This window comes from Aquarana catesbeiana, linkage group LG09 (assembly GCF_042186555.1).
Source record: "Aquarana catesbeiana isolate 2022-GZ linkage group LG09, ASM4218655v1, whole genome shotgun sequence".
In the NCBI taxonomy this organism is placed as follows: domain Eukaryota; kingdom Metazoa; phylum Chordata; class Amphibia; order Anura; family Ranidae; genus Aquarana; species Aquarana catesbeiana.
Window position 1 is genome coordinate 305051536 of NC_133332.1, and position 24215 is coordinate 305075750.

General features: G+C 44.7%; 1 protein-coding gene across 7 annotated transcripts in view; it reads right to left on the reverse strand.

Moving 5' to 3' along the window:
* Window positions 1–10551: 10551 nt before the first annotated feature.
* The window catches only part of RALGDS (ral guanine nucleotide dissociation stimulator), a 261650-nt gene continuing 247986 nt past the window's right edge, over window positions 10552–24215 (reverse strand). For 5 of the 7 annotated variants that reach the window (XM_073600563.1, XM_073600561.1, XM_073600562.1 and 2 more), the window contains exons 15-18: window positions 21760–22024; window positions 19844–20089; window positions 17326–17440; window positions 10552–14609 (exon numbers count right to left, since the gene is read on the reverse strand). In XM_073600563.1, coding sequence (XP_073456664.1) covers window positions 14434–14609; window positions 17326–17440; window positions 19844–20089; window positions 21760–22024 — 802 coding nt within the window. In that variant the 3' untranslated portion in view covers window positions 10552–14433. The remainder of the gene's footprint in view (window positions 14610–17325; window positions 17441–19843; window positions 20090–21759; window positions 22025–24215) is intronic. The other 2 variants (XM_073600564.1, XM_073600557.1) reach the window with 1 other exon arrangement.

Below are 24215 nucleotides of genomic sequence, written 5' to 3' on the forward strand. Positions count from 1 at the left end.
ATGCAATGCTGTACCCAAACGAAATTTGCGTCCTTTTCTTCCCACAAATAGAGCTTTCTTTTGATGGTATTTGATCACCTCTGCAGTTTTTATTTTTTGCGCTATAAACGGAAAAAGACCGAAAATTTTGAAAAAAAAATGATATTTTCTACTTTTTGTTATAAAAAAAATCCAATAAACTAAATTTTAGTCATACATTTAGGCCAAAATGTATTCGGCCACATGTCTTTGGTAAAAAAAATGTCAATAAGCGTATATTTATTGGTTTGCGCAAAAGTTATAGCGTCTACAAACTAGGGTACATTTTCTGTAATTTACACAGCTTTTAGTTTGACTGCCTATGTCATTTCTTGAGGTGCTAAAATGGCAGGGCAGTACAAAACCCCCCCAAATGACCCCATTTTGGAAAGTAGACACCCCAAGCTATTTGCTGAGAGGCATATTGAGTCCATGGAATATTTTATATTTTGACACAAGTTGCGGGAATGTGACACTTTTTTTTTTTTGCACAAAGTTGTCACTAAATGATATATTGCTCACACAGGCCATGGGCCTATGTGGAATTGCACCCCAAAATACATTCTGCTGCTTCTCCTGAGTATGGGGATACCACATGTGTGGGACTTTTTGGGAGCTTAGCCGCGTACGGGACCCCGAAAACCAAGCACCGCCTTCAGGATTTCTAAGGGTGTAAATTTTTGATTTCACTCTTCACTGCCTATCACAGTTTCGGAGGCCATGGAATGCCCAGGTGGCACAAAACCCTCCCCAAATGACCCCATTTTGGAAAGTAGACACCCCAAGCTATTTGCTGAGAGGCATGGTGAGTATTTTGCAGCTCTCATTTGTTTTTGAAAATGAAGAAAGTCAAGAAAAAAATTTTTTTTTTCTTTTTTCAATTTTCAAAACTTTGTGACAAAAAGTGAGGTCTGCAAAATACTCACTATACCTCTCAGCAAATAGCTTGGGATGTCTACTTTCCAAAATGGGGTCATTTGGGGGGGGGGGTTTGTGCCACCTGGGCTTTCCATGGCCTCCGAAACTGTGATAGGCAGTGAAGAGTGAAATCAAAAATTTACACCCTTAGAAAGCCTGAAGGCGGTGATTGGTTTTCGGGGTCCCGTACACGGCTAGGCTCCCAAAAAGTCCCACACATGTGGTATCCCCGTACTCAGGAGAAGCAGCAGAATGTATTTTGGCGTGCAATTTCACATATTCCCATGGCATGTTTGAGCAATATATCATTTAGTGACAACTTTGTGCAAAAAAAAAAAAAAAATTTGTCTCTTTCCCGCAACTTGTGTCGCAATATAAAATATTCCATGGACTCGACATGCCTCTCAGCAAATAGCCCGGGGTGTCTACTTTCCAAAATGGGGTCATTTGGGGGGGTTTTGAACTGTCCTGGCATTTTACGCACAACATTTAGAAGCTTATGTCACACATCACCCACTCTTCTAACCACTTGAAGACAAAGCCCTTTCTGATACTTTTTGTTTACATGAAAAAGTTAGTTTTTTTTTGCAAAAAAATTACTTTGAACCCCCAAACATTATATATTTTTTTTAAAGCAAATGCCCTACAGATTAAAATGGTGGGTGTTTCATTTTTTTTTTTTTCACACAGTATTTGCGCAGCGATTTTTCAAACGCATTTTTTGGGGAAAAAACACACTTTTTTAAATTTTAATGCACTAAAACACACTATATTGCCCAAATGTTTGATGAAATAAAAAAGATGATCTTAGGCCGAGTACATGGATACCAAACATGACATGCTTTAAAATTGCGCACAAACGTGCAGTGGCAACAAAATAAATACATTTTTAAAAGCCTTTACAGGTTACCACTTTAGATTTACAGAGGAGGTCTACTGCAAAAATGACTGCCCTCGATCTGACCTTCGCGGCGATACCTCACATGCATGGTGCAATTGCTGTTTACGTTTGACGACAGACCGCTGCTTGCGTTCGCCTTAGCGCTAGAGCAGGGGGCGACAGGGGTGCTTTTTTTTTTTTTTTCTTTATTATTTTTTTGCCTTTTTATCTTATTTTTAAACTGTTCCTTTCATTTTTTTTTTTTTTAATCATTTTTATTGTTATCTCGGGGAATGTAAATATCCCCTATGATAGCAATAGGTAGTGACAGGTACTCTTTTTTGAAAAAATTGGGGTCTATTAGACCCTAGATCTCTCCTCTGCCCTCAAAGCATCTGATGACACCAAGATCGGTGTGATAAAATGCTTCCCCAATTTCCCAATGGCGCTATTTACATCTGGCGAAATCTAAGTCATAAAATGCTCGTAGCTTCCGTTTTTTTAGGCCATAGAGATGTTTGGAGCCACTCTGGTCTCTGATCAGCTCTATGGTCAGCTGGCTGAATCACCGGCTGCATTCTCAGGTTCCCTGTTGAGACAGGAGAGCCAGAGAAAAACACGGAAGACGGTGGGGGGGGGGGGGGGCATTCCCTCCCACGGCTTGTAAAGGCAGTCTAGAGGCTAATTAGCCACTAGGATTGCTTTTACATGAAAGCCGACCGCTGGCTGAAAAGAATGATACCAAGATGATACCTAAACCTGCAAGCATCATTCTGGTATAACCACTCAAAGTCGTGAATGCTGTACCTGAAGACAAAAAAATGGTTAACAATAAAGCACAGTAAACGGTAAAGTATAAAAAATTGCATACCTGAAAATCAAACATGATAAAACATAATAACAATAAAACATTGCAGAATAGAATACAGTAAAAAAGAGCAGAACAAGAGAGAGAGAATAGAGAGAGAGAGAACAATAAAACGACAACTATTTTTTTTTATATATATATATTTTTTTTTTTTTTTTACACTTTTTTTGTAACTAACCTTTATAACGGTAACCGGTTCCAGGTTCGGGTCTCTCAAAATGCGATGGCATCTTGGGAGACCCTGTGAAAGTGTGCCTAGTCTGTGCAATGCTGTACCCTACGCTAATACTCAAGTAGTGCATGGTAGCGTTCAAAACATTCACCAATGCAAAGACCAGGATTGTCAGGACAGGAGGGACAATAATAGCGGGTGTCACGCCTATATCCGCGCTTGCTGCAGACACAACATCTTTTTTGGGGGAGTTCGTTGGGTAGGGGTACTCGGGAGGACATAAAGAAAATGCCTCTCATGCAGCCAACTGCATTTGGTTGGGGATGTGAATGGGGGAAGTACGGGCGCTGCAGAAGTGGTGGGTTCCCAATTAGGATTGGTGAATGCAGCAGGAAGGGCATTATGGGCACGACGGGCTTGTGTTTGTCTATTTGGTGGCAGCGGGACACTACTTGTGCTTGCCCCCTCACCAGCTTGAACTGCACTTATGGGACTCGCCACGTCACCAAGTGTTACTGCAGTGCTGGTTTGACTACGACCGGGGTGTACTACGCCGCTGGCGCTTGCCAGTTCAATAAAAAGCTACCAAAAAAACTGTTAGCGATCGCAGGGATCAGGCCTGACTCTGCAAACACTGCAGTTATGCGTTTAGTGTTTTGTAAGTGACAGTGATCGATCGATACTGCACTTGGGTGGGCTGGGCCGGGCGGAGGGGCAAAACGCAGGTGCTAGCAGGTATCTGGGCTGATCCCGCTAACACTGCGTTTTTGGGAACCCTAAACTGCTGGGGACGCTAGTATAGATCTGATCGGATCAGATATTGATCCGATCAGATACTATACCACTAAGGGAGGTGTACGGTGCGTGCGTGGGTGTTAGCGCTACTGGCGCTAACCTGACGCTGCCTGGGGATGGTGGTTGCCAGTTCACCAAAATGCTACCAAAAAACTGTTAGCGATCGCAGGGATCAGGCCTGACTCTGCGAACGCTGCAGTTATGCGTTTAGAGTTTTGTAAGTGACAGTGATCGATCGATACTGCATTTGGGTGGGCCGGGCGGAGGGGCAAAACGCAGGTGCTAGCAGGTATCTGGGCTGATCCCGCTAACACTGTGTTTTTGGGAACCCTAAACTGCTGGGGACGCTAGTATAGATCTGATCGGATCAGATATTGATCCGATCAGATACTATACCACTAAGGGAGGCGTATGCTGCGTGCGTGGGTGTTAGCGGTACTGGCGCTAATCTGACGCTGCCTGGGGCGACGCATATCACCGCCGGGCGATCAGGGGGCTAAACCTTTATTTCGGTAATAAATGGCGGGTGCCCTGACACTAAAAAAAATAAACAAACTAACCAGCGTCACCCGTAACACTTATACGGTGATGAGTGGTGAAAGGGTTAACTAGGGGGCAATCAAGGGGTTAAAACATTTATTAGGTAGTATATGGGGGTTCCTGTCGCTATAAAACGCGGACGGCGAACCTAAATATTTAGGTCCCTAACTAGCGTCACCACTAATACAGCGATCAGAAAAATGATCGCTTAGCGACACTGGTGACGGGGGGGGATGATCAAGGGGTTAAAACTTTATTAGGGGGGGTTAGGGGGGTACCCTAGACCTACAGGGGGGTAATACTAACTGTCCCAACACTGTAACTGTCACAAACTGACACCAATGCAGTAATCAGAAAAAAAAAACAAAAAAAAACTGCTGGTGTCAGTTTGTGACAGGGGGGGGGGGTGATCGGGGGGGGGGGGGGGGAATCGGGGTGTTTTGTGTGCCTGGCATGTTCTACTGTGTGTGTGTAGTGTTGTGCACTCACATACCTGTCTTCTCTCCTCGGGCCGGAACGGAAATTACCGAGCCGAGGAGAGATGACATCATTTCCTTTGCTGCTGTTTAGCATACAGCAGCAAAGGAATGATGTGATTGGCCGGCGGCGATCGCGAGGGGGGGGCCACGAACGGATGGTCTCCCCCTGACCTCTGATCGCCGCTGGACAAAAGACGACCGCCTTGGGCACCGGGGGGGGGGGGTCCGATCGGACCCCCCACCCGCGGAAGGCAAATCACGTGTATGTACGTGATTTTGCCTGTCCGTGCCACCTTGCCGACGTAAATCGGCGTGAGGCGGTCGTCAAGTGGTTAACCGGAGGATTAAGTCACATCACCCCCTGCATAAAGTTTCGGACCAAAGAATGCGAGGCAAGTGGCCGCTGAAATAATACTGATAAAGCAGAGACCTGGCCCTTGATGGTACTCATGGCCAGCTTCATCTCTAATCCTAATTGTAGAAAATCAAGAATTCTACCTATGACATATTTTCTGGGATGCCAACCTCTGGATTCACACCAGGAAACATAAGCTTTCCAGACTCTATGATAAATCATTCTGGAAGCTGGCTTCCTTGCATTGATCAAGGTAGATATGACAGGACCTGAAAGCCCACAACTCCTCAGAACGTGGGTCTCAATAGCCAAACCGTCAAATTTAGCGTTTGTAAGGCAGGATGGAACACTGGACCTTGAGATAACAGGTCTGGGTGTACCGGTAGGGTCCACGGGGTACCCACCGTCATCCATACTATTTCTGCATACCAAGTCCTTCTGGGCCAAGTGGGGGCCACCAGAAGTACCGACTTCTTTTCCTACCTGATCCTGCAAAGGAGTCGTGGCAGTAGCAGAATAGGCGGGAATGCATAAATCAGTGAGAACCGATGCCACAGAATCACCAACGCATCCGTCCCGCATGCAAGAGGATCCCTCGTCCTTGCCACAAATCTATCTTCTTGTTGAATCGGGATGCAAAGAGATCTACACCTAGGACCCCCCATCTTTGGCATATATTCCAAAAGACGTCGGGATGTAGAGACCATTCCCCTGGAAGAATCTGCTGGCGACTTAAATAGTCCGCCTGCCAGTTCTCTATCCCTGGAATGAAAACTGCCGATATGCATGGCACATACATCTCTGCCCAGACTAAGATCTGGTTCAACTCCTTTAGAGCAGCTCGGCTCCGGGTGCCTCCCTGATGATTGACATAAGCCACTGCTGTGGCATTGTTGGACTGGACCCTGACCAGACAACCCTGTAGCCTGGTTTGTAGTCCAGGCTTTTAGGGCCAGGTATACCGCCCGGATCTCCAGAATGTTGATGGGTAAGGTCCTTTCGGTCTTGGACCATAACCCCTGAATCGCAAACTGTTCCAGAACTGCTCCCCAACTTGACAGACTGGCATCTGTTGTTACCACCGTCCAGGTAACCGGTAGAAAGGATTTCCCCCTCTGCAGGTTTTCGGGTATGAGCCACCAACTGAGGCTCTGACGCACCGCATGCGACAGGTGCATCGGAAAGTCTAATGCCTGAACCTTCTTGTTGCAGGTCGACAGAATACTGCGTTGCAGCATTCTTGAATGGAACTGAGCATAGGGAACTGCTTCGAATGAAGCCACCATCTTCCCTAGTAGTCTCATACAAAGGCAGACAGAAGGACCCTTCTTGGTCCTGACTGCCAGAATCAGCTCTCTTAGAGCAGTGATCTTTGCCTGCGGTAGAAATATTTTCTCCCGGCTTGTATCTATTATCAGACCTAAATACTCCAGTCTTCTTACTGGTTTTAGGAAAGATTTTTCTAGGTTGAGGATCCAACCCAGGTGTTCCAGATACCTGGCTGTGGTCCTCAAATTTCCGTTCAAGGAAGCTACCGACCGGTCTATTAGTAGCAGGTCATCTAGGTATGCTATGACAGCTATACCCTGGCTATCCCAAAAGGCAGAGCCACAAACTGGAAATGGCGCCCTCCTATCTCGAAGCGCAGAAACTTCTGATGAGCAGGAAAAATGGGCACATGCAGATATGCATCTCTGATGTCTATCGATGCCAGAAATTCTCCTCCTTGCAGCGTGGAGACTACTGACCAAATTGATTCCATGCGGAAGGACTGAATCCTTAGGAATCGGTTCAGATCCCTTAAATCCAGAATGGGTCTGACATCCCCATTTGGCTTTTGGACCGTAAACAGGTTGGAATAGAAACCCAATCCCTGGTCCTTTGCGGGAACCATCATAATGACCTCCTGCGACAAAAGTCGCTCTAACGCTAGAAGGAGTGACTGCTTCTTCTCTCGGTCTCTGGGGACACCTGATCTGAGGAACCGAGGAGAGGGAAATTCCTGAAACTCCAGCTTGTACCCTAAGGTTACAGTGGAGATTACCCATCTGTCCTGGAAGTCCTCCTGCCAGAGTTCTGAGAACTGTCGCAGTCTTCCCCCCACTCGAGCGAGCGGGGGCGCCCCTTCATAAAGAGGTCTTAGTGCTTTGCCTAATAGGCTTCTTCCCCCAGGATTTCTTTTGTTCCTGGGGTTGACTCTTGCTTCTGAACCCAGACGGAGGAGGCCGTCGAGACTGCCTGGAGGCTGAAGCCCCTGGCGCTGGGGAAAGAGTCCGTTTGAAAGAGGGACGCTTACTCTTCTTGACAGGTAAGAGAGTACTTTTCCCACCAGAGATTTTCTTGATATAGTCATCTCCAAACAACCTTACACCACGAAATGGAAACCCAGCCAGCAGCTTCTTACATGGTGCTTTGGCTGACCAATTTTTCAACCATAGGATTCTACATATATGCACCAACCCCAGTGAAAGACGAGAGGTTTGCACGATGGAATCTCTGATGGCGTCCACAACATAACATAAGGCCGCAGGAAGGTTAGCCAACCCCTGGGCCTGCTGTTCAGGTAAAACCTTGATGACCTGTTTAACATGGTCTCTTAGGTATTGACAGACTCCAATCGCTGCTACTGCAGGTTGAGCCGCTGAACCTGCTAAGGAGAAAACATCCTTCAATAGGGATTCCATCTTTTTATCTACTGAATCCCTGAGCATCTGAGCATTGTCTACAGGACAAGTCAAACTATTATTTACGGAGGAAATGGCGGCATCAATGGCTGGTATTCCCCACATCTTAACAAACTTTTCTTCCATTGGATAAAGTGTTGAAAACTTTCTCCGCGAAAAAAAACATTTGTCTGGGTGATCCCACTCAGAATAAATGAGCTTTTCAAGTAAATTATGAACAGGAAAAGCATGTGCTGTATGAGGAGGCTTCAGTGACCCCAAAGAAGAGGGTTCTTTAACTGATTCAGATACGGGCAACTTAAATGTGGAGCGGACCAATCCAGTAAGGATCTGCACTAAGACTTTCTCCTCCTGGGAAGTTGCAGAGGGTCCCTCTCCACCTGATTCCTCCGAAGAGGAATCATCCGTCCCATCCCGATCCTCTGAAAGGGATTCCTCTCCTCTATCCCAGAGTACCTCTTCCTGAGGGTCTTGGGAAACCGAGGAAGGCCTAGTGCGTTTTCTTCCACTGAGTGAAGATGTAATCACGGCCATTAATCTTTCCTCTAGACCATTAATGGCTGAGGAAAAAACCTCCTGTGTAATGTATACAGGGGCTGAAGTGCCGGAGGCAGGTATAGCCCCTGACCCCAATGGCTCCCCCTGGCTAGCAGTCCCTGGCCCCTCAGGGGGGGAGGATGTAGCAGACAGGGGGTCCTCAGAACCTGACCGAGATCCCCTAGTGTCTCTGGTTCTTGTGGTGTTTGAACCTCTTCTACCCATAGTGCAAAGCAACAAGGTGGAGGTATCACAAATGAACACTGACTGCTGAGCGATGTAGTCCGGCTAAAAGCCCTGCTACCCAATGCTCAGTCTGGTGTTATCTTAGTAAATGCTGCCTAGGAGAATGCCTGTGTCCCACCTTACATGCGACCGTCAGCTCTGTGTCCCTCCAAAGGCTGTGTGCACCTGTACAGAGTGCTTTAATAGCCTGCAGCTGGCCTGAGTGGGAGTCTAAGCAACTGTGCTGACGTCCCCCCCTCGAATTTTAAAAAAACGAGCGCTTCCCACGCTGGCCGACCCTCCGGAAATAACCTGGAGGAAGGCTGGGGGAGGGGGAGGCAGGAGAGAAGCTGGTAGTGATGGGCCTGCCTGAAAAACGGCAATGGCGGCGGTGGTGCCCGAGCAGTATAACTGCTGTCTAGACCCCTGTGGCCTCCCCCTAGCCTGGGGGGGAATCCCCCCATCCATCCTACCTTGAGCCGGCCGGAGACGCTGTGCAGCGATGAACACTGAGACCGACATCAGCATGACAAGGTTTGTGCACAATAGGCATAGCATGCATTTACCTTAAAGGAGAAAACCTACTACTCTGTTTCCCCGAAAATAAGACCTAGCATGATTGTCGGTGATGGCTGCAATATAAGCCCTACCCCCCAAAAAAGCCCTACCCTGTTTCCCCGAAAATAAGACCCAGCATGATTGTCGGTGATGGCTGCAATATAAGCCCTACCCCCCAAAAAAGCCCTACCCTGTTTCCCCGAAAATAAGCCCTACCCTGAAAAGAAGACCTACAAGGACTTTAACTAGGGCTTATTTGGGGGGTAGGGCTTATATTGCAGCCATCACCGACAATCACGCTAGGTCTTATTTTCAGGGAAACAGGGTAGAATTTAAAAATTCTGTGGAATCTCCTCTTACCTTATCCAGCCGCAGGGTTCAGTTAATACAGACCCAATCTTCACCTCTCACGGTGGGCTCCGTTTGAGAAAACCGTCAGAGACTGGGGCCCCCTACGAATAGGGGGATCCTGCAGTTCTGGCCCTGTAAAGCACCTGGCTAGAAATTAGGCTAGAAAAAACATTTATTAATCTGCGGGGTCCAGCTCTCTAAAAAGAGAAGCATTACAGGTAAAACCTCTTTCTTCGGACACGAGGCCCGGGTACCATCCAATTCGGCCACGAAAGGACACTTTGAATGGATCCGGTTCGCCTGGCTTTCCCCAGTATAGGATATAAGATATTCCCCTCTTGGAGCTCAGCACAGGACATCTTTACACGTCCATCACCTAAGACACTGGTGTAAAAACTGAGGTATCCCTCAATGTAAAAAAAAAAAAAATCCTTTTGGTTAACCTTGGTAAAGCAACTATACATCAAGAAGAGGGACACATTCCTTAACTTGGGGACTGAGACTCTGAAGAAGCTATATTTTAAGGTTTTCATTTTTTTTGTCAACTTTTGTAATACAAAATCACTCTAAAATCATTATCTGCTGTATGCTACTCAGCTCTGAGAGGATGGCCTAAGCGAAAAACTGGCTTACAAAGTCTTTTGCATCAAAGTGTCTATGCCAAGGGCTATAATTATGTTCCCAGAGCCACCAATCAGAATCTGCCTTGGGGAAAAAAAAAAAAAATCACAGCTGAAATCTGCATGTTGGTTGTGGAGGAAATAAAAGAAAGACCATTCTTCGTATTGGCGCTCTGATAGGAGATAAAAAATGGCTGTTTTTCCCTAAAGTGTTACTCCAGGAGAAATTAATTTTCACATTTAGACTGAGCCAGCTTAGCTACCTGTAAGAATCAGTATGTAATATTCAGAGGGGCGGCTGGGGAAGCCAAACTTTTTTTTTTTTTAACTTGGGAAAGCCTAAATCAATTATATTAAATCAAAATCAGGTATGTAAAGCAGATGCCTTTGTTGTAGTTCCAATCTGGCTTGGGCCTGTGGTGACAGCTCTCACAGCACAGGTAAAGCGAAGGAAGAGGGAAGAAGTTAAATTTGCAGAATCGCTTAGATGACCAGAAATTAAAACCATTGACAATGTATATTATATATGAAAAATAAAATCCACCAAGTCATTTCTGGAGTGTTGGCATTTATTGCAAAGACTAGTTTACATTGCTTGTGTACACTGAGCACTTAGAACAGTCTCCTTCATTAATCCAAGTTACAAAATACATGAAGTACAGTCAGAGACAGGGTAACAATTGTAAACATTTGCACCTTGCCGGTACAATTCCACAGACACACACAAAGTCGCATACATACAGACACACACAGGCCAAAAGAAGATTGCACTTCAAAGAAGAAAAAAAAAAAAAACAAAACAAGGAGAGTCAAAGATGAATTTCATTAGTGTTTGGAGATCCATATTTGATCATGTGACTGGCTGTCAGAATTCACCATTGTGAGTGTACAATCATATTGTTGTGGTGCATTACTTAACTCTACCACTAGGTGGGGTGAATAAAGAAAGCCAACATGGCGTCCTAGTAGATTTTGTTTGCAATAAATCTGTCATTTCTGACAATGTTCTGCCACGGTTCTACAACAGAACACATGGAGAAGAAATACATTACACCAATTTAGCCATTTAAAGCACCTAGGTGTAAAAATTACATTAATAAAGAATTGGTATATTCTATAGGTTGCATGGTCACTTTCCCTTTTCAGGTGGTCAGAAATCGACAATTACTGATAAGCTAAAAATTGGCTAGCTCATTAAAAAAAAAAAAAAAAGACAAATCCCAGAATGCACTGGTAAGGGCAGGTCCTAAGGTTAAATGACTATATTCTAACCCATCACTGCCAGACAGATTGGCACTTGTGAGAACGGAGCTGGCCTCCAGTTATGGCAGGTTAACGGTTGGTAATTGACTCTGTAAACAATGTACCTCACCTTCCTTCACATTAACATACAGACCAAATATCAGATCATTAGGCATTAAGGTGCAGAGTCCAAAGCAGAGAGGTTTGCATTCTAGGATTGATATCTCCCTCCAGAACAGCCCCACTCTAAAAAAAAAAAAATACCCAAGTAAAATCGTTTGGAAGAGACAGCCAAGCCATTTTAGTGAGATAAATGCAAATTTCTATACAGAAATTGAGAAATCAAATATATAGTGTTTCCAGTTTAAAAAAAAAAAAAAAAAAAATGATAAGTCAAGTTCGGGAGGAGGTGGCGCCTCCATGACAAAATCTAAATACAGCGTTTACTTTATAATAGCGGGTAAGCAACTCCAAATTAGTGGTGGGCTATTATGTCACAATTCCTGGCTGAATGACCATCACTTCTCCCAGGAATTTGTGTGATAAGCCTCGGTCGTAACAGAAAAGTCTAGGTGCCTACTGTGAATATTGGATGGGCCCACAAAATGGTTCCACAATGGCCAAATCTGAGGCCCCTGCCACGTGTCTTCACGGGAGTAGAGCATATTTAATTTACTTTTTAAAGGAATTTCCACTCAAAACCAAAAAAAAAAAAAAAAACTTCCACAGTCTGAAAAACCAGTTTAACATGGTCATCCATTGTGGTAACAATCCCCCAGCAGGCCTTACGGCCATTGTTTTCTTGACGATTAGCATCTCCTAATGGTGTATAATTAATCATACTAATGGTCAAACAAGGTTACTTAGGCCTTATTATTTCGAAAATGTTGGGTCATTTAAAGTAACAGTAGAAGACAGAAGTTTGGCTTCACTAGTAAGATCTAAATGTGGAGCAACGGCCAATGCACACAATAGACAGGTTTATGAAACCCAAAGGCTTTGCAAGCAATGGGGTCAATGTTGAAGACTGCAAAATGCTAAAATCAAGAACATTTTTCTTTTGTAGTCAACAGTCACCTCAAGTTTCAGAGTCACGGCCAGTTCAAGAGCCTCCAAACTCCATCATTACCATGCATACGGAAACCATAAAACTCCACTGATGGCTTCTAAAGTTTGTTAAGGTAATGGAGTCTTATAGCATTAGATATGAGCTTTTTCTCCTTCACATTTTGGTAACTATGTTTCTTTTTAATTAGAGAAAGAAAAACAACTCAAGCTAGTTGTAGAGTCATCCTTTACAGAGCCCTCTAGTATTAGGTCATATCAAACTACGGTCGCCATTTTGAACTGGCATATGTACGTATATATATATCTATATATAGATAGAGAGAGAAACATCTTCCTCTGATTTCAAGCTATCTGCCTCTGAAAGGTCCTGCATACTAAGTTGTAATCTGACCCAAATGCATAAAATAGACCAGAAAATAAACACTCAAATCACAGGGAATGTATGAACAAGGAACCAGTCCAACAGGAAAACTCAGGACTAGAGGGCTCATCTCTTAACAAATACAAAGCACCGGCATTGTACAGCAATAGAAACAGCTTATGCCTGTCAATGAAAGGTATGAGCCTCGTCTGTAAACATTTTTTTGTTTTTCTGGCAGCCATTTTGAAACACAGGCCCAACGACACCCCTTCTGGACTTCGTATCAACCACAACCTCTTTGAGAGCCCATCAAACCTCTCCACAAAAATAAAAAAAAAAACAAAAAAATAATTCATCAATGCCCAAACTGCTTGAAATGTCTTATGTCATATCCCACTGGCACCAAACAGGTTAAAGTGTCATTTAAAAGGGAAGGGAGGGGTGGGGGTTCTCTTTACATTATATATACACAGTAATCAGAAGGCAACAAAGCATCAAAACAAATACATAGGCTGATGACAGTGTAATAAATGTAATATAAGTCTAGCATCTATTTACAACCAATAAATATTTATAAAGAAAACATGTAAAAAAAAAATTGTACACTACAAAAAAAAGCCTTTCCACGGGTCTGACCAACTTCACAGCCACTGCCAGAAAATAAAGGCTTAAAAATATCATTTGGCCCCAAATTACATTTTTTGTCTTGACAGAAAAATAAAAAGGTTAGTGAATATATATCAGTGAAATGGCTGTACAGTTTTAATGTAAATTATTTAACCCTCCAACTTTGCCAAAAACCAATTAAAATGTGGCTACAGGGCTGAAAGGTAAAGGGTTAAATGCACTGGGTTTGGTGGTGTTAAAAAAAAAAAATCAAGCTGCAAATGGTTTTACTGTGAACATTTTCTGGTGTCGGATCTTTGGTGTGACTTGAAATGCTGGACTGCTCGAAGGCTAGGAGAGAAGATGGGGATCAGAACTGATTTAACAAGTCCTCAGCTCAGCCGTCAGCCATTTTTTTTTCCTGGCAGCGTTAGCCTGGCTTGAAGAAACCCTGCAGTGGTGAAGGGGTCCCATTCACAGGCACCTCCGACTGTTAATGGGTTAAAAACATTTTTTTTTTTTCCAGTCTATTTTACAAAGTGCTTTTTATAGAAAACTTGCTAAATAATGGTATCCACAGGGAGATGTTAGTATTTACATGACAGTCCCTTTAAGGGAAAAGACAGCTAGTGGTGGGGCCAATCAGCCTCTCACAGCTTTACAAATCTGTAGTGAATCACATTACAGATTATGCAGTCAACTCCAAACCCAATTGGGCTACTCCATATTGTCCATGTTAATACTGGATTCCTGGGCATGGCACAGGCTTCTTAATGTCCTACTTCACAGTCTCCTTTGCAGAAAGGCCTCTAACCTCAACCCCCCCTTCTCTTGAAGGCACCTAAGGCATGGAGGCGGATCTTGGGTCCTTGAAGAATTTTAGGGATTTTTGGAGGGGGAGCGGCACCTGAAGTTGGTTCGTGTTGGCCAACTGTTTGAATGGCTCCAGTTCATCTTTGAAGACCAACAAATTCCACTCTTAACCTGTTTGAGATGGGTCATCCTCACAGTTTTAGGAAACCAGAAATAGCGAAGGCCAGTATGTTTGGAAGAGAGAAGGGGGTCAGCTCAGGCCCTCCACCCACGGTACACGTAAGTGCTTTCCTTTGAGTCACTACAGCTTTCCAGCTGGGTTACAGTTGGGTAGGTCAAGATGTCAGAAAATGCCTTTGGCAATCTTAAGTCCTTTCTGCTTCATACGGGGCAGCGTGGAGCTAGCGCCGTGTTTAATTTTCACGCCTTTGGAGAAACCGCGTTTTTTCAGAATAAAGTCATAATTGGCTCCTGAGTTCATGGCGTAAAAGACGTTGGCGTTATCTGGTATCTTTAATTCTAGGGAGGAGAAAAAAAAACAAACATTTTAAAATTATTACTCAGTAGCCACTGTTTAGAACAGTCTCATTGCATACCATTTCAGATTTGCTTTTGCTTGATTTGCATGTTTTTACTGCATGTATTTTGGTGCATTTACAAGCGTTTTTTTTTTCTTTTTTAGGTTGTGGAGCAAGAACTTTCAAAACGGAAAGTTTACAAGACATTGCTGTGGCCTCACGAGTCACAGAAGTTAGTGTGATGTGCGGTTCTCAGCTCATCAGCACCGCTCCTGGCACACCAGCGGCTGCATGTTGAAGCACAAATACAATTTTCTTTCAACTCCGAGTCCTGAGACACCCCATTTGGCTGCTGGAGGTTAGATAACCCTGGGATTTATTTACTAAAGGCAAATCCACTACAAGTGCACTTGGAAGGGTAGTCCCTGTAGATCTGAGGGGCACATGCAAGGAAAATAAAAAACAGCATTTTTGCTTGTACATGATTGGATGATTAAATCAGCAGAGCTTCCCCTCATTTCAGATCTTCCACTCAGATCTAAATCGACTGCACTTGTAGTGCAAAGTGGATTTGCCTTTAGTAAATACACCCCCCTGTGTAAACGATAAGTCATGTACAGTGGGAAAAACAGTTCTTTGATCCTGCAGATTTTGTAAGTTTGCCCACTTACAAAGAAATGAAGGGTCTATCATTTTTATCATAGGTGTATTTTCAATTATAGAGACAGAATATCAACCAAAAATCCAGAAAAAAAAAAACATGATACAAACGTCATAAATTGAGTTGCAGTTCAGTGAGTGAAATAAGTATTTGATCCCCAAGCAAAACATGACTTAGTACTTGGTGGAGAAACCAGAGAACAGAGGTAAGACATTTCTAGTAGTTTGTTAGTAGGTTTGCACACATCTCAGGAGGGATTTTGGTCCACTCTTCTTTACAGATCTTCTTTAAATCCTTAAGGTTTCTTGGCTGTTGCTTGGCAACTCAAAGTTTAAGCTCTCTACATAAATTTTCTATAGGATTAAGGTCTGGAGACTGGTTAGGCCACTCCATGACCTTAATGTGCTTCTTCTTGAGCCACTCCTTTGTTGCCTTGGCAGTATGTTTTGGGCCATTGTCTTTCCGGAAGAAGGTTCTCATCCAAGATTTTACAATACATGGCCTGTCTACTGGCCCCTCAATGCGGCAAAGTCAGCCTGTACCTTTAGCAGAGAAACAGCCCCAAAGCATAGTGTCTCCACCTTCATGCTTGTCTGTAGGGATGGTGTTCTTAGGGTCATAGTTAGCAATAGTCTTCCTCCAAACACGGCGAGTCGAGTTGATGTCAAAGAGCTCAATTGTGGTCTCATCTGACCACAGAACTTTCTCCTAATCCTTCTCTGGATCATTTAGATGTTCATTGGCAAACTTCAGACAGGCCTGTACATGTGCCTGCTTGTGGAGAGGGACCTTGCGGGCGCTGCAGGATTTCAATCCACGGCGGCATATTGTGTTACCAATGGTTTGTTTGGTGACTGTGGTCCCAACTGCCCTGAGATTATTCACAAGCTCCTCCTGTGTAGTTCTGGGCTGATCCCTCACTTTTCTCATGATTTTCCTTACCCCATGAGGTGAAATCTTGCATGGAACGCCACCCTGAGGACAACTGATGGTTATTTTGTATTTCTTTCATTTGTGAGTAATCGCACCAACAGTTGTCTCCTTCTCACTAAGCTTCTTGTTGATGGTCTTGTAGCCCATTCCAGCCTTGTGCAGGTCTACAATCTTGTCCCTGACGTCCTTTGACAGCTCTTTGGTCTTGCCCATGATGGTGGGTTTGAATAGAAGAAAGATTCTGTGGACAGGTGTCTCTATAGACATAACGAGTTGTTGTTAGGAGCACCTTCTTAAATTGACAGGACTAATCTGTGTACCACACGAGCACATAATGTAGCCAATGGATGCTCAACCTGTGGCCCTCCAGCTGTTGAGGAACTACAAGTCTCATGAGGCATTGCAAGGCTGAGAGCTATAAGCATGACTCAAAAGCTTAGGCATAATGGGACTTGTAGTTCAGCAACACCTGGAGGGTCACAGGTTGAGCACCCATGATGTAGCCAGTCTGTGGGAGCCAGAATTATTGTTGGTTGGTAGGGGATCAAATACTTATTTTACTCACCGAACTGCAACTCAATTAATTGTGTATTTATATTATTTTGTATTATGTGTTTTTTTCTGGATTTTTTGGTTGATATTCTGTCTCTGATTTAAAATACACCTATGATAACAATTATAGACCCTTCATTTTTTTTTAAGTGGGCAAACTTACAAAATCTGCAGGGGATCAAATAATTATTTTCCCCACTGTATATGTACTTTTCCTATGATGCAGTGCTAGTGCTTAGCGACGGCCTAAAAGTGTCAACGTGGAAAGAGTCACATGCTCCCCCATACCCAGAATTATCAGATATTTTATTCACTTCTGGCAGTTAAAAGAAGGAACAAACTGAGCAGAATGGTAAATTGTTTGGCAGGTGTGTATTTCAGCTGTGTATTCTGCTGCTTAGCTGGAGTTCAGCTTTAACAGAGTGAAACCACTGATGTCACAGTATCTAGAAAGCAGACAGACCGGTCTTTGTCCCTACAGAAAGAGTTTCCTCTGAACCGTCCACTTTTTTTAATTAAATCAAACAAAAAACACAGTTCTGTTTTCAAACATGTGCTAAAATTCCTTTACCTCTCTCCTCCGATATGATCTGAACCAGCTCATAGTCTTCTGCCCGCTCCCCATCCAAGTTATGTTTGGCCATCGCTTTACGGATCACCACTGGCGTTTTATCTTGACTCGTCACCTATAAGATAATGAAAGACATAGTTGAGCAAAAAAAAAAAAATAGGCTTCTTATACTGACATCCAAGCAGCAAGATCTTAACCACTTCAATACCAGGCACTTTCATCCTCTTCCTGCCCAGGCCAATTTTCAGCGCTGTCACACTTTGAATGACGACTGCGCAGCCATGCAATGCTGTACCCCAAAAAATGTTTTTGCATTTTTTTTTTTTTTTTTTTAGGCCGATGCAGCTTTCTTTTTTTCTTTTTTGCAAAGCAAGTGTCAGCGTGAATAGAGGAATGCTGATAACTGGCACTTCCTATTTACACTGTGATTAGCTGTGATTGGACACAGCTGATCACATGGTATAGAGCCTATGTCATAGGCTCTTTACTGTGATTGGCGATGCGGTGTGTCCGAGCGACACGCCTCACCACCAATCACCGCGCAGCTTGTTCTGAAGGACATCATATGACGTCCAGTCAGAACAATGAAACCTCCCGCCCGGTCGTCAGTTTGCGAAGGTGTTAAAGTGGTTGTAAACTCTTCCATATACCCAGGGAAGTGACTGGCCTCAGGTGATACACAGAGATTAAACAAATCCTCCAACATAAGTTGTACCTGTCTATCTGCAGCCCTTTCTTCTCTACATACATTCAAAGTGTTGAATTTATAAGCTTGTCTGAGACTTCCAAAAAAGGGAGAGCTGACATTATACTCTGTGAGTTCAGCAAGGATAGCTCTAAAAGCCGATTGGAGGGGAGGGGAGGGGAGGGGAGGGAAGGGAAGGGAAGGGACACCCCCCCCCCACCCATCACACAGCACACAGCACACAGGAACAGAGCTGAGGCTGTCAATCAGTTGGAGGTCCCTCCCGTCACCCGGCAGACAGAAATGACACTTAGTGCTCTTAATTGAGATAGGTACACACTATAGAGGGATATGCTTTGTTCATATTTCATGTCTGAGGTTTACAACCATTTAAGCTACACATACTTAAAAGTCTAACTCCAGGTTTCATTAAACTGGACATCCTTTCTAGTTTCCCTTCACTAATACATGAGCCCGTTGTGAGCGATGTATAAACTGTATGCGGCATCAGCTATACACAGTATACAGTGCTATGTTCCAGTAGCAAACTTCCCATCCTGTTCCCAAAACAAAATCCTCTGATTGGCTGAAGAGATTGTGATGTCATCTGCCTACCTCAGCCAATCAGAGGAAGCCTTATATTCATTCATGAACTATAAAGCACATGTATTAGTGAAGAAAATTGTTTGTATGGACCAGCTTGGTACAAACAAACTGTTTCAAGTTACCTGAAGTTAGGCTTAACCTGATTGTACAATAACAAACCTGTTCCACTTACCTGCTCTGTGCAAGGGTTTTGCATAGAGCAGCCCCGATCCTCCTTTTCTGGGGTCCCCCGGTGGCACTCCTGGCTCCTCTTCATAGGGTGCACCCTCGGAGAGTCACTTTCCCTGGGGGCACCCATGCGGGCACGCTCCAAAGTCCTGCTGCTGCGTCCATTGACACAGACAGCAGGACTCTACACTGCGCCCTGTATCACTGGTTTTGACTGACAGCAGTGTGAGCCAATGGCTCCTGCTGCTATCAATCTATCCAATGAGAACCTGAGATAGCGGCTGGAGCTGCTGGGATCATCCTTGATTCTGGAACAATCGTGCTCATGTAAGAAAAAGGGGGGGTCTGGGGGCTGCTGCAGTATAGAAGGTTTTTCACCTTAAATGCATTAAGGTGAAAAACCTTGAGACTTTACAACTCCTTTAAGGTTAAAAAAAAATAAAAAAACACCTTCTATTGTCAACTCCTCCCCAAATACTCACCTGAGCATGATCTCCATCCAGCGCTGTGCCCAAGATCAATGGCGCTGCTCTCTCTCTCTCTCACCCTCCTCACTTGACTCAGAGAAAGCTATTGGCTCCTGCTGCTGTCAATCAAATCATGTGAGGAGGGAGCGGGGCTGAACCACACTGTTAATGGACACACAGAGCACGGGCTCAGAATCGATAGAAAGCGGCTTACTATGGCGGCACACGGAGAAGAGGAGGAGCCCAGAGCACCGATGGGGGACCCTAGAAGGGGGGGATTGGGGCTGCTTTGTGCAAAACCATTACACAGCAGGTAAGCATGACATGTTTATTAAAAAAAAACAAAAAAAAACACAACAATTACATTACAAGTCACTTTAAGTAGAGCTAGGGCCCACCTAAACAATCCATTAAACTTATATTTAATAGGCTAGGCTCCCACACTACGGAATGTATTGTGCGTGCCTCGCTCTAATCATGCGTCAAGACTGCTTGTATAAATACAACATAGCATATAATCCCTTAGACCTGACTGCTATGGCAAACACACGCTTTCTTTTTGAAGATTTAGCATAGGTTAATGATAGCTCACCAGAATGCTCTTGTAAAGGTTGCCGTTATCCACGTCCAGGCTGACCCGGATGATGCAGCAGTCATCTATTTGCTGGTTGTAGAGCGGAAGAGACAGTGAGGAGTAGCTGGAAATGCCAGAGACTGACCGCTTGTGGGTCCGCGAGGCAGAAACAGGAGTGGAGGAGACAGAGGAGGAAGAAGCACTGCTGGAACCTGAACCAATGCCAGACGTGTCCAGAGAGGAGAGTGATGTGGATTCCCAGAACTGAGGGGGTAAAAAAAAAAAAAAAAAACACCTTGTAAGGTACAGTTCTCAGTTGTTTTTGAATTGCAAGCTGGTTGCTTTCATCTCTCAGGTCTCCTGTGATAAGATATCGCCACTAGAATTACAATTATTCCCCACCGCCAGTATAAAGCCAGATATCTGGGGAAGTCATGACACCTTCACTTTGACCTTGTGGTGGAAGGGGGACCTCTTGCTGCAGTCTCTTGGAGATATATGAATCTAACAGGTGATGTTACCCACCAATGACACTAAACTGTAAAGCAAAACTCCAGCCAAAATTTTGCCTTGGATGGAGCGTGTAAGGTATAGATTTCTCTTTGAATCCTGCATGGTCACCATAACAGGAAATTCTCCCCCCTCTCAGGGACACAGACCATAATAAAAAACCTGATAGACACTCTAACCATTCCACGCTCTTTCCAAAATTAAAAAGAGAAAAGTTTTAGATTGGGTTCCACTTTAGTGTACAAGCTAATCTTACCACGACTCCACTAGTGACATATTACAGAACACAATGGCTACCACATTCGTAGCACGCTACTGTAAAAGCTCAGTAAAGCCAATCTACTTTTTTACAGATTAAGATATTACATTTTTTGGATAAAAGGATAGGAGCGCCCAGTGTCCAGAGAACTGCAACTTCTAAAGTATGGGTCATAGACGTTCATTAAAAAGTAGCAACACGTACATCAAGCCAACACGTTTCGGGGGAATAGACTCCCCTTTCTTCAGGGCTGTTGCTGCGTACTATTTAATTGGAATGATTTCCATGAATGGTTATGTTGGATCAAGGTTTTAGAAACCAGGATGGCAGGATGCTGGCTTTAGGAACTAAATTTCTGTAACATTGTAAAGGTTTTTTATCTTTTTGTATGTGCTTTTGTGTAGTTTAGCTTTACTGGTCCTTTATTTTTATTTTTTTTTAACAGACAACACAAAACATCACAAACATGTGGGTTTAAAAGGAAACTAATCCCTGGAAACAAAATATAACAGCAATGTACTGACTGGCATTTTTTAATCTTGGCTTGCAAATGCTAGTCTAAACAGCATCACATTCACAAAGCATTAGCAACCTTTAGCAGGAATTTTCTAACCATTCAGTAAAAGATTCAGCAGAGCTCAGCCCAGGATTCCCCCAGAGCTTGCAAAATGCCTGCTGAAGCCCATTGAATGCCATCTGGAGTCTGCTAAAGCTTGCTAAAATTCTTGGTAATGCTACAATCAGCATCATCTTCATTCATTGTTCCCAGGCTGGAGCAAGAATTTAGAGTGCTTCCACAAAGTCACCGGACATATTTTAGGCGATTTATAAGCCAAGATTAAAAATACCAGTTTGTTCTTAGCCAATCATCTGCATGTTTAGGTTCGAAATCAAACGTATTTGATTAAACGCGACAGAATTTTATTTTCGAAATCCCATTGAGAATATTGCAGGACTTTAAAAGTGATTAAACGCCCATTAATGTCACGTTTTCTGGATAGAATTGACACATAATAATTCAAAGACTGAGTGTCATGGCTTGCCATGTTGGACTCGTTTGCCCGCAAAGCTGCCACATTTTGTAAGGGAGTAGTTTCCACCAACCACTGAACAATACTAGACAAGATATTCTACGTCTTCCACACAGCAAAGCGCAGGGACTGACCCCCTCAGAAGCGCAGCGTTCTGTGGCCTGTGCTGGCGGAGCCTGGGGTGGTTCCTCTCGTACCTTCTTCTCCTGACAGTCCGGGGACTCGGGCACAAAGCTGATGTTAATCTCTTCCACGTCAGAGCTGCTGGATCCGGCTGAAGTTACACTGACGGAGTCGGTCAGGTCACCTCCGCAGAGGTGGGGACTGCACTTGAGCTGATCAAAAGACTTGGAATGAGAGCTGACGCTGGCGCATGGCTCGGAGCTTGGCGGCTGGCGGCTATGAGAGGTAATAAGCCTCAGGTTAGTCTAAAAGCTTTCACAACGTTTAAAAAAAAAGTGTAATGTAGTCAAAATAAACGTTTTATGATTAATATTTATTACTGCCAATCCTACTAATTTGCGATTGCCCTGTGAAACTACTGATTTTTTTAAACTCAATCCTAAATACCTAGCAGATATAAAAATAAAGTGCCAGTCTAATTATGTGTTCACTAACAAAACTGTCAAATTACATTTTTTTTTCTACAGCTAGTGAAAACTGGAGAGTGCCAAATCTGGTGCAGCTCTGCACAGAAAACCAATCAGCTTCCAGGCATTTTGTCAAAGCTTAATTGAACAAACTGACTTTAGAAGCTGATTGGCTACCATGCACAGCTGCAACAGATTTAGCACTCTCATTATTAGTAAATCAAACCCAAAGTGTCCTGTAATTCCTTGCAGAGCAGCATTCAGGAAAAAAGGAGTGTAACCATCTGACCCATTCAGGGCTTTACTGCGCTGCACAGTGCTGACAGTCCTAAGGGCTTGTGTCAACAAATTTTTATTTGCATTAGATAGGTTTTGCTTTTCCATACAAGTCTATGGAAATGCAGAAACCCAGGTCAGGTCAAACACCGATCAGAAGGAGGTCATCTGCAAGTTGAGTTCACCTGTCAATGAATTCTGAGGCAGCTCGGAATGTTGCCATCAACAAAAGCCTAAGGGCCCTTTCACATGGGCGATCCAACCAGGTCCACCTGTCAGTTCACACGGGCGATCCAACCAGGTCCACCTGTCAGTTCACACAGGCGATACAACCAGGTCCACCTGTCAGTTCACACGGGTGATAGAACCAGGTCCACCTGTCAGTTCACACGGGTGATACAACCAGGTCCACCTGTCAGTTCACACAGGCGATACAACCAGGTCCACCTGTCAGTTCACACAGGCGATCCAACCAGGTCCACCTGTCAGTTCACACGGGCGATCCAACCAGGTCCACCTGTCAGTTCACACGGGCGATCCAACCAGGTCCACCTGTCAGTTCACACGGGCGATCCAACCAGGTCCACCTGTCAGTTCACACGGGCGATCCAACCAGGTCCACCTGTCAGTTCACACGGGTGATACAACCAGGTCCACCTGTCAGTTCACACGGGTGATACAACCAGGTCCACCTGTCAGTTCACACAGGCGATCCAACCAGGTCCACCTGTCAGTTCACACAGGCGATCCAACCAGGTCCACCTGTCAGTTCACACGGGCGATCCAACCAGGTCCACCTGTCAGTTCACACGGGTGATACAACCAGGTCCACCTGTCAGTTCACACGGGTGATACAACCAGGTCCACCTGTCAGTTCACACGGGTGATACAACCAGGTCCACCTGTCAGTTCACACAGGCGATCCAACCAGGTCCACCTGTCAGTTCACACAGGCGATCCAACCAGGTCCACCTGTCAGTTCACACGGGTGATACAACCAGGTCCACCTGTCAGTTCACACGGGTGATACAACCAGGTCCACCTGTCAGTTCACACGGGTGATACAACCAGGTCCACCTGTCAGTTCACACAGGCGATCCAACCAGGTCCACCTGTCAGTTCACACAGGCGATCCAACCAGGTCCACCTGTCAGTTCACACAGGCGATCCAACCAGGTCCACCTGTCAGTTCACACAGGCGATCCAACCAGGTCCACCTGTCAGTTCACACGGGCGATCCAACCAGGTCCACCTGTCAGTTCACACAGGCGATCCAACCAGGTCCACCTGTCAGTTCACACGGGCGATACAACCAGGTCCACCTGTCAGTTCACACGGGCGATCCAACCAGGTCCACCTGTCAGTTCACACGGGTGATACAACCAGGTCCACCTGTCAGTTCACACGGGCGATCCAACCAGGTCCACCTGTCAGTTCACACGGGTGATACAACCAGGTCCACCTGTCAGTTCACACGGGTGATACAACCAGGTCCACCTGTCAGTTCACACAGGCGATCCAACCAGGTCCACCTGTCAGTTCACACAGGCGATCCAACCAGGTCCACCTGTCAGTTCACACAGGCGATCCAACCAGGTCCACCTGTCAGTTCACACAGGCGATCCAACCAGGTCCACCTGTCAGTTCACACGGGCGATCCAACCAGGTCCACCTGTCAGTTCACACAGGCGATCCAACCAGGTCCACCTGTCAGTTCACACGGG